Source organism: Physeter macrocephalus, chromosome 12 (assembly GCF_002837175.3).
Source record: "Physeter macrocephalus isolate SW-GA chromosome 12, ASM283717v5, whole genome shotgun sequence".
Classification (NCBI taxonomy): Eukaryota; Metazoa; Chordata; class Mammalia; order Artiodactyla; family Physeteridae; genus Physeter; species Physeter macrocephalus.
Genome location: NC_041225.1, coordinates 88,954,304 through 88,967,132, shown reverse-complemented (window position 1 = coordinate 88,967,132; position 12,829 = coordinate 88,954,304). Strand labels below are relative to the sequence as shown.

The 12,829-nt window shown below is 44.6% G+C and overlaps 1 protein-coding gene across 1 annotated transcript in view; it reads left to right on the top strand.

Moving 5' to 3' along the window:
* SLC4A5 (solute carrier family 4 member 5) overlaps positions 1-12,829 on the top strand; it is a 107,197-nt gene that overhangs the window by 7,962 nt on the left and 86,406 nt on the right. The window contains exon 3 of the mRNA XM_055089270.1: positions 4,754-4,924. Coding sequence (XP_054945245.1) covers positions 4,754-4,924 — 171 coding nt within the window. The remainder of the gene's footprint in view (positions 1-4,753; positions 4,925-12,829) is intronic.

Sequence of the window (12,829 nt, the reverse complement as noted above, 5' to 3'; positions counted from 1 at the left end):
CTACAAATCATACTAAATGACAAATATCAACTTTTTATAGATTCTAAAAATGGCAGCTCAGGTAAAACCAGTGAAAGAGGATATTGAGTGGGGATATTTTTGTTGCTCCAGAATTGCTCACTCAGAGACCCTAAGTATCCTACATTCTACAGAAAAGCAGCCACAGAGTTTATGAAGAGGCACTACCCCAGCCCTTTTTGAGGGAGACAGTAATCTTCCTGTCCAGCTGGATGCTTCCTGAGCTGAGGAACGTGTAGATCCACTCTGGGGCTGTTGATGAAGAAGAATGCAGTGAGGAGCTGGCACTGTCCTGAGCCAAACTACAAGATGTTCACAGTAAGAAGAGAGGTCCTGCAGAGCAAAGAAACAAGCTGTAGGTGGGCTAGTGATTCCCTACAGTTTACCAGCCAAACAGCCACACTCTGATGGTTATAGTGGAGAAAATGAGACAAATTAGATCCAGGGCAGAAAGAAAATATTTCCCTGACAACCATCCCCTGATTTTTTTTTAAAGGGTGCTCTTTGTTTTTATAACCCCTCACAATTCTCAAAATCATGTTCCCATTCACCATTCCATTCTGTCTTCTCAAGAACCATGCCTAGGCAGTAGAGAATTTTTATTCCTGCACTATTGGTGAGAACACTGAGTCCCAGAGAGGCAGATGTGCATGGCCATATAGCAAGTGAAGAACAAACCAGGGAGCACCCAGGGCAGCTAACTCTTGGTAGAAGCCTTTCTGATACATCTGCTGCTTCTCGTTTCCATTCCTGGCCTCAAGGGTGGAGAATAAGAACTCATCATTGAAAGAACCAAATATGCTAAACCTTTAGAGTAGAACTACTTATCTCTAAATATTGGTGTCCATGGCTTACCTCAAATTACAGCTTGCTCAGGCTCAGTGTAGGAGAGAGAAGGAAGGAGATGCACCAGTCATTCTGATACTGGTTCACTAGGAAGTGAGGCTGTGCTTCATAAAGATATCTACCTCAAATTTCTCATTACACCCACGAGAGATTGAGGGTCCAGAAGAGCAGCAGTAGGATAAGGTGGGGGTGAGCTGGGGTTCTAAAGAGATGTGGACACTGACATCCATGTAACCTTACTCTTCAGTGCCTAGTAATGCACCAGCCAGCATAGACTAACACAGAATCTGCTCGCCAGAGTGGACATTCAACATATCTCTAAAAGGCCTAGACATGCTTCTTCAAGGTTCAGCTTCATGTGGTTTCAGTGTGATATGTGCAGTCAGTGATGCCCAGGCATCTAGTATGTCAGTTTCAGGAGTTTGAGCCAACAGGCAGCCCTCTCCTCCAGGGGAAGAAAACAAACAAACAAAAACAAAACAACCCCCCCCCAAGAAAAACCCTCACAAAGTTAGTGTAGATCTTGATGTAAGAACACAAAGTCCAATTTCCCACTCTGCCACAGACTTTCAAATTTTAGCTGCTATTCTTGGGCTTCATAAATAGTCATAATGATCAATAGCTGTTGACAAGCCCTAGGGAAAATTTTTACCACAAATCAATCAATGTGATACACCACATTAATTAAATGAAGAATAAAAATTATATGATCATCTCAATAGATGCAGGAAAAGCATTTGACAAAATTCAACATCCATTCATGATTAAAAAAAAAAAACACTCAACAAACTGGCTATAGAGGGAGTGTTCCTTAATATAATAAAGGCCATATATGACAAGCCCATAGCTAACATCATACTCAATAATGAAAAGCTGAAAACTCTTCTCTAAGATCAGGAACAAAACAAAGATGCCCACTCTTGCCACTTTTATTCAAAATAGTACTGGAAGTCCTAGCCAGAGCAATTAGGCAAGAAAAAGAAATAAAAGGCAAGAAGAAGAAATTTTTAAATTGGAAAGGGAGAAGTAAAACTGTCTCTATTTGCAGATGGCATGATATTATAAATAGAAAATGCTAAAAATTCCACCAAAAAACTGTTAGAACTAAAAAAAATTTTTTAATTAAAATTACAGGATACAAAATCAATATACAAATATCAGCTGCATTTCTATACACTAACAATGAACTTTCAGAAAGAGAAATTAAGAGAACAATTCCATTTACAATTGTATCAAAAAGAATAAAATACCTAGGAAAAAATTTAACTGAGGAGATAAAAGATCTGTGCACTGAAAACTGTAAGACACTCATGGAAGAAATTGAAGACAACACAAATGCATGGAAAGATATTCCATGTTCATGGACTGGAAGAATTAATATTGTTAAAATGTCCATATTAGCCAAAACAATCTACAGATTCAATGGAATCCCAATCAAAATTTCAATGATGTTTTTTTCACAGAAATATAAAAAACAATCCAGAAATTCATATGAAACCACAAAGGACCCTGAAAAACCAAAGAAATCTTGAGAAAGAAGAGCACAGCTTGAAGACCACACTTCCTGATTTCAAACTATATTACAAACTACTGTATTCAAAACAGTATGGTATTGGCATAAAAACAGACATATAGATCAATGGAACAGAATAGAGAGCCCAGAAATAAACCCACACATATATAGTCAATTAATTTACAACAAAAGAGCCAAAATATACAATGGGGAAAGGATAGTGTCTTCAATAAATGATATTGGGAAAACTTGACAGCCACATGCAAAAGAATGAAACTGGACCCCTATCTTACACCACACAGAAAAACCAACTCAAAATGGATTGAAGATTTAAATGTAGGACCTGAAACCATGAAACTCTTAGAAGAAAACATAAGGGGTAATCTCCTTGACATCAGTCTTGGCAATTATTTTTTTTAATTTGACATTAAAAGCAAAGGCAACAAAATAAAAAACAAAGATAAACTACATCAAGCTAAAAAGCTTCTGCACAGCAAAGGAAATTATCAACAAAATGAAAAGGTAACCTACAGAATGGGAGAAAATATTTGCAAATCACATATCTGATAAGAGGTTAATACCCAAAATATATAAAGAATTCATACAAATCAATAGAAAAACAAAACAAAACAGAAATACAATTTAAAAATGGAAGAGAAACTGAATAGAAATTTTTCCAAAGAAAACGTACAAATGGCTAACAGGTACTTGAAAATGTGCTCAACATCATTAAATCATCAGGGAAATTCAAATTAAAACCACAATGAGATATCACCTCATAATTGTTAGAATGGCTATCATCTAAGACAAGGGATAACAAATGTTGGCAAGGATGTGGAGAAAAGGAAACAATTGTGCACTGTTGGTGGGAATGCAAATTGGTGCAGACCCTGTGGAAAACAGTATGGAGATTCCTCAAAAATTAGTAACAGAACTACTGTATGATCCAGCAATTCCACTTTTGGATATATACCCCAAAGAAATGAAATCATTATCTTGAAAATATATCTGTACTCTCATGTTCTTTGCAGCATTATTTATAATAGTCAAGACATGGAAACAACCTAAGTGTCCATCAGCAGTTGAATGGTTAAATAAAATGTGATATACATATGGTATTATTCAGCCATAAAAAAGAAAGAAATCTTGTCATTTGCAACATGAATGGACCTTGAAGACATTATGCTAAGTGTCTTAGACAGAGAGACAAATACTGTATGATCTCACTTATACATGGAATCTAAAAATCCAAACTCATGGAAACAGGGAATAGGTTGGTGGTTACCAGAGGCTGGGGGTGGGAGGTGAGGAATTGGGTGAAGGTGGTCAAAAGGCACAAACTTTCAGTTATAAGATAAATTAGTCATGGGGATGTGATGTACTGCATGGTGACTGTAGTTAACAATAGTGTATTGTATGTTTGAAAGTTGCTAAGAGACTAAATCTTGAAAGTTCTCATCACAAGGAAAGAAATTTGTAACTATGTGTGGTGATGGATGTTAACTGAACTTATTGTGGTAGTCATTTTGCAGATATACGTATATCAAATCATTATGTTGTACACCTTAAATTAATACAATATTATATGTCAATCACATCCCAAGTTAAAAAAATAATAGGGGAAACTGGAGGTGGCATATGGTAGGATACATGGAACTTCATGTATTATCTGCTCAATTATTCTGTACATCTAAAATTGTACTAAAAAGACTATTAATTATTTCAAAAATTGTTGACCAACTCAGGACAATATGGATGAGAAACTGGTGGCAGAACGTCCTTCCTGAGGTCTGAGGGAATTCTAGCTGCCTCTTTGTGCACAGAGTTAGTGGGGGATTTACATAGCAGCCAGGCTTCTTAGTAGACTTCTGAATTAGGGTTCTTGGTAGCTCTAGTTCTTGAAAATTCTAGTTTACAAAACCAGCTTTGAGAAATCCTTAATAACTCACTTCTCTGATGAGTAGTAGTTCACATAGTCCTTGGCCCTTGATGGAAATGCATATGGCGTTCCCATAACAATTGAAACCGGGGCTTGGCATTTTGAACTAAATCTGTGACCCACCGAGGGCCTCTTCTCCTGGACCATGTGTCATAAACCATATGTGTTTATTGCTGCTCTGGACTAGCAAGAATGGGGAGATGGGAGTTCTGCTCATTCTGACAGAATTCTAACTATAGGGCCAAGGGTCTCCCTTCCAGCAACTGGGGAGTTGGTTCAGAATTGGAATTCTATCAAGCCCAGTGGCCCCGTCCAGGAATCCTATATGTCTTCTGATCTTCTTCAGTGGCCTCAGCTCTTTGTAACTGGAAAATATTAAGGAGAAATGCCAATTTTCAGTAACTCTACCTACCCTCTCTTTTATTCTGTGCCCACAGACTGCCGTTCCATCCACATTGGGCTTTCACTCCCCAGTTGCCCTCACAGAAAAAGAGACCAGAAGGGACAACTTTCAGGCCTGCAAAAGGTCCACTGGGGCTTGCGGCCAGACAAGCCGCAGCAGGGGCTGGCCAGTGCCGGCAGCACTGTGGATCATGTCATCAGGACACGTGAGTTCTTGAGGGGACCATTCTGGGGAGCCATCGGCTGGGTGGTCCAGATGGGGCAGGGCAGGGGAATTCTCTGGAGAATGTAAGGAACGCCCCATGTTGCTCAGGCCTCTCAGTCCCCTCTGCTCTGCTGCCACGGCAGACCAGCCTCTCTGCTCAGGGACCCCTTTAGTCAGGCTGAGCCCCTGTCCCTCTCTGCCGACTTTGAGACCTCTGCTCTGATCCATTCTGCCTTGATTTCACGGTTTAATTCTCAGAATTATTTCCTGTTTCCAAATTCCTAGGGGCCACACAGCCTTTGCTCGAAGAGCCAATAACAAACATGAGTGTCTGGCGTGAGGTGTTGTGCTCAGTAAACTGAATTCCTTATTGCATTCCTGCCACCCTCGCTCTTCACCTGAGCTTGAAAGAATGGTCTGGAATTGTCTGGGCACCCTGCTCCTCAGCTTTCAGAGTCCTGGAGGCTTTCTCCCAGGTCAGCAGAGCCCCTGAGGCCTTCCTCTGCTATTGAGGAAATCAGTTCTGGGCTGGTTAAAAATCAGTCTTGTGTTTTTTCCTGTGGAGAGAAAAGTATCAGTCTTAAGAGGAATGAAAAGATTAGAGCGCAACTGTGACATTTTATCCTTTTGAGCCTTCGCTGTTTCTAGGGACATGATTTCACCTGCAGCATATCCCAAATCTGCGTAATAAATGGTACCTGATTGGTTTCTAATATATAGTTCCACCGTCTTGAGCAAGGCAAAATGAGTTATTTTACCATCTAAACCTTCAAAAGAATGTCAGAGGCAGTAACAGCCTCTTAACATTCCTGTAGGAGACCTGACATACACGCTTGCGAAGGCCATCTGAGTCACCCCCAACCCTGCACTGCCCTGAACAACTGCTGTCATTGGCACCAAGTCTACCAAGGCCTGTGACTTTTCCAGAGTAAATGTGCCTATGTGGGAGAGGGGTTAATGGGGAGTCCTTTGGAGGTGTCTAGTATAAGAGATAAGCTTTGATTAAAATATGCATGTGCACACATACACACAAACATGCACACACAGGCTTGTGCACACATACATGTTCAGGGGTAGACATATCAGAGGCCCAAAGGAAGGCAAGCCTGGTGGGAAGGCCTGCTCCTCATGTTGGATCTAATGCCTCCCACTCAGTCTCTGGAGCATTCTCCTGTCACCCCACCACATTCAGAAATGAAGTCACCCTTTCAAAGTTGAGTCTGCTGGATCCTTCCTGAGTCAGGGAAGAGGAAATTGGGTTAGAGCTGGGGCTCTCTGATCGAAGGGTTTGGAGGAGGTCTAATAAATGGTATTTGTTGATGCAACATGGTGCATCACAGAAGTGGTCATGAATGGTGGATTTTATGTTGTTTTGGTGGTTTCTGGTTAAGGGGACACTGGTTTTAACTGGAAACCAAAGGGGAGGGAATGGAGAATACTTTGGTACATTTGCACATTCAGTTCATTCTCTTCACAGCCTGCTATTCCCATGCACGTCACATGGCATGGCTGTGGAACAGGGGAGAGAATGGGAGGGCCTAGGAGGACAGGACATTTCAGGCCATGTCTTTCAAGCTGGGGTAAAGTAAGAACCCCTTTTAAAGGGAAAAGGGGTTGTGGACCCATGAAGATGCATTTGTACATTTGTAGAGCCCCAGGAGACCATAAAAATCCCAGTTTGAGAAATAATATCTTAATTAAGGTTTTATTCCATAAAAGTATCTTACATATTTGAATTATAATGACAGAAAAGTTTTGCCCTTATATCTAATGAAAGAAATCTTTTTAAGATTATCATCAAAATATGAAACATGAAATTAAAAAATTCTAATAGATCCCACCTACCCCTAAGAATACTTTCAGACCACAGTTCCAGACATGCTGACTTAAGGGAGCCACAAAGCCTGCTAGCAAAGTCAACAGTCACCGCGAGTTTTCTGTAGCTCACGGGGGCTGAGCTTGTTCCGGCCATTCTCTTAGGGGTGGTAGAGGTTCACCCCTCAGTCCTTCACTTCTTTCAAACCAAACAGGGCATTGTGTGTATGATGCAAATATAAACCCTGCTCCACCACATCCCAGGGTCAGTAACAATGACCCGAGGAAGGGAAAACAAAACAGTGCCCAAGTAATTTTACTGCATCATCTAGATAATTGCCTGAATCTGCCACTTTTCTTTGCTGTAGGGCAACTGACCACATGTGTTTTCCCTCTCTGAGTGTCCTGTCTATTCTATGAATCCATTCAGACAGCCCAGGCAGGCGGTCTAGCTGGCCACAAAGTCCAAGTGGGACCTACCTCTACAGAAGAGGGGAACCATGCAGAATGGAGGGTGTGGGCGCTGGCTAGGCAGGTGGCTAGACATAGCTAGGCCTGAGAGTAAAGCAGGCTGTGCAGATGAAGGATTGACAGGTGACTCCTTTAGTTCCTGCCTCACAAAACAATGACAAGAATTTGTACCATGAAATGGTATTTCATTGTAATTTTGTTAACTAAATGTATAGTGTTAATAAAAAGGAGATATTATTATCCCCATCTTCAGATTGGGAAATCAAGGTTTGAAGAGATGTAGTGTGATACAGCGGTAATCAGTGAAACTAGAATTTGAAAACAAGTCTGTAGACTCTAAAACATGTGTGTGCCCCTTCCACTACACTACTGTCCTTTGTAAGTTATCACTGGTCAGTCACCATGTTGGATATGGGCTGAGAATTTTATCCTTTTAAGCAGCCAAATTTCCTTATGATGACAGGGATAGGTAGGTAGTAGTTACACCATAATATGATACACCATAGCAGTTGGATTGTTTATCCCCCTGCACTCCTTTACGAGTGGACATCTGGTTTGGCTGCCATCATTGGTACTGAGAAGCTTATGAGACCCTTCTGGTGGGAGGGGTGTGAAAAAGTGTTAAGGTCTTCTTCTGCTTGCCAAGTATTGAACAACTCTAGGGTCACTAAAAGATCAAAACCACCCCAAGATGAGCAGTAAGGGAGAGAAAGGCTATATTTTAGCCAGGTGTTTGAGCCTCATATGGTTCCAAAGGCTTTAGATTTCATGGGGTCTTTCTTTCCCATTTCTTTTTATTTATTTATTTGTTGTTTGTTTGTTTGTTTTTGGCTGCGTTGGGTCTTCGTTGCTGCACACGGGCTTTCTCTAGTTGCGGCGAGTGGGGGCTACTCTTGGTTGTGGTGTGCGGACTTCTCATTGCAGGGGCTTCTCTTGTTGCGGAGCACAGGCTCTAGGCGTGCAGGCTTCAGTAGTTGTGGCGCACGGGCTTAGTTGCTCCGCGGCATGTGGGATCTTCCCGGACCAGGGCTGGAACCCGTGTCCCCTGCATTGGCAGGAGGATTCTTAACCACTGCGCCACCAGGGAAGCCCTCTTTCCCATTTCTGATGGGGAAGGAGCAAGTGTTGGGACAGAAGACAAATTTATCTCAAAGCAACTGCTCCACTAAGGAGCTCCTGAGACAGTCTGTGTTTGCAACATAGGAGCAAAGACAATTGGATTTCTTTTAGAGTTCGAAGCTTTAAAATGAGGTGGTTTCCTCTGTCTACTTTACCAACTTGTTTCTGGGGAGGAGTGGTAAAGAGACGAGCAGAGACAAAGGGGAAGAGGAGGGAGGAAAGGGGGAAAGAGTATCATCCTAGGCCTTTTAGGCACGCCCCACCCGGGTGTGTGTGTGGAGGGGGAGGTTGGGCAGACAGGAAGGCAAATTCAAAATTCCCAAAGGAAGCCTGTATTTGCTCTTCTCTCTCTTCTTGCCCTTGAAATCTTAAAACCTGGATTTCCTGGAATTATCAACATAGACAGCATTCAAACAAACAAAAGCACAAACAAACAAAAACCCCTATTGGAAGAGAATCCTAAGTTAGTGACCTTAAGACCTTAAGGGGAAATTAGGGTTGAAAGCTCAGTTTGCAAGTGAACCAATGAAAGTTCTAATAAATGCAAAGTTATTATAACCCATATATGTTAGCTGGATTTACCTTATACCTTGAGAGTTAATGTCTTCACCTCTGCCTAAATTTCTGTGAATTTCCAGCAGCTTCCAGTCTCAGTATCACTGTAGCTCCAAGTCCTGCCTGCTGGGCTCACGGTCTCCCTGTGTCTCACCTCCTGTACCTGTTCTCTGCCCTCACCTCCAGCTCCAGCTCAGGCATGGGGTTCAGTCCTCCTTTGGTCTCCCCCAGGTTGGTTACATACCACATACAAGCAAGCAGCAGGCTTTCTTAAAGTTCAGAACCCTGGAGCAGTTTTACCTTGCAGAGGTACACAATTTGTAAAGTGAGATACTAGATATCCCCTTTCTTTAAAATCCCCTGGTCACAGGAAATTTCCTATTGGCCACTTTTCTCTGCAGCTTCAGCCGCCTACCATATTGGCAACTCCCACCTCACCCCCACTCCCCCTCGCCAGTTCCGTCACATCTCCTGCTTCTCAGTTTTCAGCCACCTCCCAGCTTCTCCCCTCCCTCCCAACACATACACTCGCTCCCTCCCTTTCAGTCACATCAATTTCCCTCTGCTCCACCTTAGCTCAACACCCATTTTTGCACGGCTAAAGACACACAATGTGTTGAGCTAAACACAAAGACCATCGCCTCTAAGTCTAGCCCTTTAGCTAGACTTAACATTCTTTTATAACATTTAGGCTTGCAGTTTTTGAGAAGGCATACAGAAGAAAATCTCCCTACCCTAGAATTTCATATAAGGGAGACTCATGATTAAGATGGTAATTTGATCACAAGTATCAGAAACCTACTTGAGCTGTCTTGAACAAGGAGGGAGTGAGGGAGTGGGGGGAGAAAGAGTTAGTTTATAACTGTAAGAGCAAAGGAGTTTCTCACAGTCCCCAAAGAACAACCAAGCAGGCTCAGCAGGAGGATGAGCACCCTCTCAGTCCCCTCTCTGGGACTCATGGCCTTCCCCCTGCTTCTCCTGTAAGTCTGCTTTTTTTTTTTTTTTTGCGGTACGCGGGCCTCTCACTGCTGTGGCCTCTCCCGTTGCGGAGCACAGGCTCCGGACGCGCAGGCTCAGCGGCCATGGCTCAAGGGCCCAGCCGCTCCGCGGCATGTGGGATCTTCCCGGACCGGGGCACGAACCCATGTCCCCTGCATCGGCAGGCGGACTCTCAACCACTGCGCCACCAGGGAAGCCCTGTAAGTCTGCTTTATTCCTCTCTCTCTGTAGCCTTTTCTGCCTCTCTGTGCCCTCAGCTTCCATTTTACATGCTTCTTCTCTCAGAAACCGTCAGGAAACGCCCAGCTATCTCAGAAACCGAATTCAGAATTTCCAGGCTTGAGTCAGGTATCTGATTAACTGTTCCTGGTCCAATTAACCATGGTGAAGGGGCACAGGTCAAGCATTCCACAAACACGGCCACCAGAGAGTCATCCTTTGGGTGGGGGACTATATGGGCTGGCAGACAACCCCAAAGCTACTGACGACAGGATGGATTCCCATAAACACTGCAAGTCCGCAGATTCTCTCCTCTTCCTTCCCAGAGAGCATATTTTAAGTTTATGGACTGCTTTCTAGAAGAAAAACCTTAATGACCATGAAACTATGACTTGGAATCTTCCAGTCCCCTCTTGAAGACCACCTCAAATGACTGCAAGCATGACTTTGGAGCCCTCAGTTTCTGTCTCTCCCACTCCGCAGTACTCGGGGGCCTTGAGCTTGGTCCCCTACCCAGCTCCATTGCCTTGTTGTTGCTGAGGCTAGTCCTAGCTGCTATACTCATGAGTGTTAAGCGGTGAAATTCACCTAGCAAATATTTAGAGTGTCCATGCTGTGAGCTGAGAGAGAGCACCTCTGAAAGGACTCAGAGCTGAGGACCCTATAGGTCCAAGTCCTCTTGCTGACTTCCTGGTGGTGCTAAACGCCTCCTGGTTCTTCTAGGAGTTGAAGACTTGCAGGCTGCAGTCCACATGGTGATTTTGTGCTTTGCTCAACTAATGACTGGACAGGTGCCCCCCTCCCTGCCCCCAGTAAAAGCACGATTCTGTTTGCTTCTTTTCGTGTGTTTCCTGAAGCTTGCTCCTGCTGAGGTTAGGTTTCTCCCAGAAACTGCTGGTTGAGTCCATAGCTCCAGTTGGGCCATCGCTATGTGATTCTTGCTGTGAGCTCTCAAGGGGCTATTATCTGTGGCCTTTCTCATTTGCAGATTAACTTGCTTGAAGGGCCCGCAGTGCATTAGAGATGCACCGAGGCCCTGATGCAGGAACCCAGCTCATAGAGCTAGGCTTCTGTGGGCCCGAGGGAAGGGAGGGGCCTCAGGGTGGAGTGGGAGGGGTAGAACAGGTATTTAGAAGCTGAAAAGGATTGAGCCCTTGGAATGTTTAAAAGGGCCGTTATTAGGGAGGAAAGTGCCAGACCTGTTGGCAACATCAATCATAGCGATATTTACTGGGTAACTGGCATATGCCAAGCACTGTGCCAACCACGTCACATATATCATCTCATTTAATGGTCACCACAAGCCAGGAAAGCAGGTGTGATTATTCCCACTTTATAGATGGAGAAACTAAGGCTAAGATTGCTTAATGCCTTGCCAAAATCCCACTTCTAGTAATTACCAGAGTCGGGAGTTGAACCTAGGTCTGGGCTCTTAAAGCACCACATGAGTAAAGAGAATCCTCTGGCGTCCTTGGTGATCTCTCTCTGGGTGTTCCTCTGGGATTTCGAGGTCATCCACAGCCCCTGACACCGTGTAGAGTGCAGGGTCTGCCCCGTGGCGCTCAGGAAGAAATGGGCCGACTTCAGCCACAGTGCGGTATGAACTGTAGAGCCTGGGACCTTTAGAGGGGCCCATCTACTCACTGCCCTGCCCTGCTAAGGAGCCCACCAAAGCAGGAAGTCCTTGGTGGTGGCATTTGCTTGGGGCCCCGCACTTAAATACACAGCCCTGACCCTCTGCTGCTAAGTTCTCAGCTTTAAAGTGGGCACACTTGATCCTTGAGCCTCAGGCATGAAGACATGGTAAGGGAGTGCAGGGCAGTGCAGGGTGAGGGGTCAGCAGACTGCTGTCCTAACCTGGGGCCTGGTGGGGCCTTCTGTGCTGTAAACTAGGTCTCAGATTTCTCATCCTCTCATCCTCTCATCCATCGCTAAGCTCTCTCCCAGCTCTGAGACTTAGTGAATTCAGGGTTCAGAGCTCCTTGGAGCAGCAGCCACTCATGACCTCTAATCAACCTTGGCACATTGTAAGTATTCAGTAAGCACTTGTTGAACCAAACCCAGGAGATTAGGAGTTTCTTAGCAGAGCGAAGTAATTCCCCAGGAGGGTTCACCACACACCCTGAAGTGACCAGTTCCCATTGTCCATGGGCTCTCAGAAAGTACCCACTGAGTGATAGCTGGCATTTTGTCTTAGAAGCAGACTCAGAGGGAAAGGATCAGGAGTTTGGGTTTCAAGTCGGGGAAGGAGAGAAACCAGCTGCATGGAATATTACTGACCAAGGGTGGGTGCTGTGGAACATAAGGCCCCCCAGCACCTCTCCCCCTACAACTCCACCTCCACCCTGGGGCTGTGCGTCTGAGACTATCCACAGGCCAGGACACCTGCAGTCCAGGCCCTTTAGGAGGCCCCAGGGAGTCTCAAGGAAAATCCTACCTTTGCATCTATAAAGGGGCCTGAGGAGAGGTGCCTGGGCTCCCCGTGGGCCCCCAGGCTTGGCAGGAAAGGCCCATGGGGGAGCTGGAAAGGGGCAGTTCTGCCAGTACTCTCAGAGCCTGCAGCTGCCACCCCCTGCTGCTGTGGAGACCCGGCTGCCTGTGGGAGGTTCTGCCCCCGGCCACAGAGCCCTTTTCTCTCCACCGCACCTGAGAACCTGAGAGCTCTTTCTCACTCTCCCCCCTGCCTTTCTCTCTCTCTCTCTCTCTCTCTCTCTCTCTCACACACACT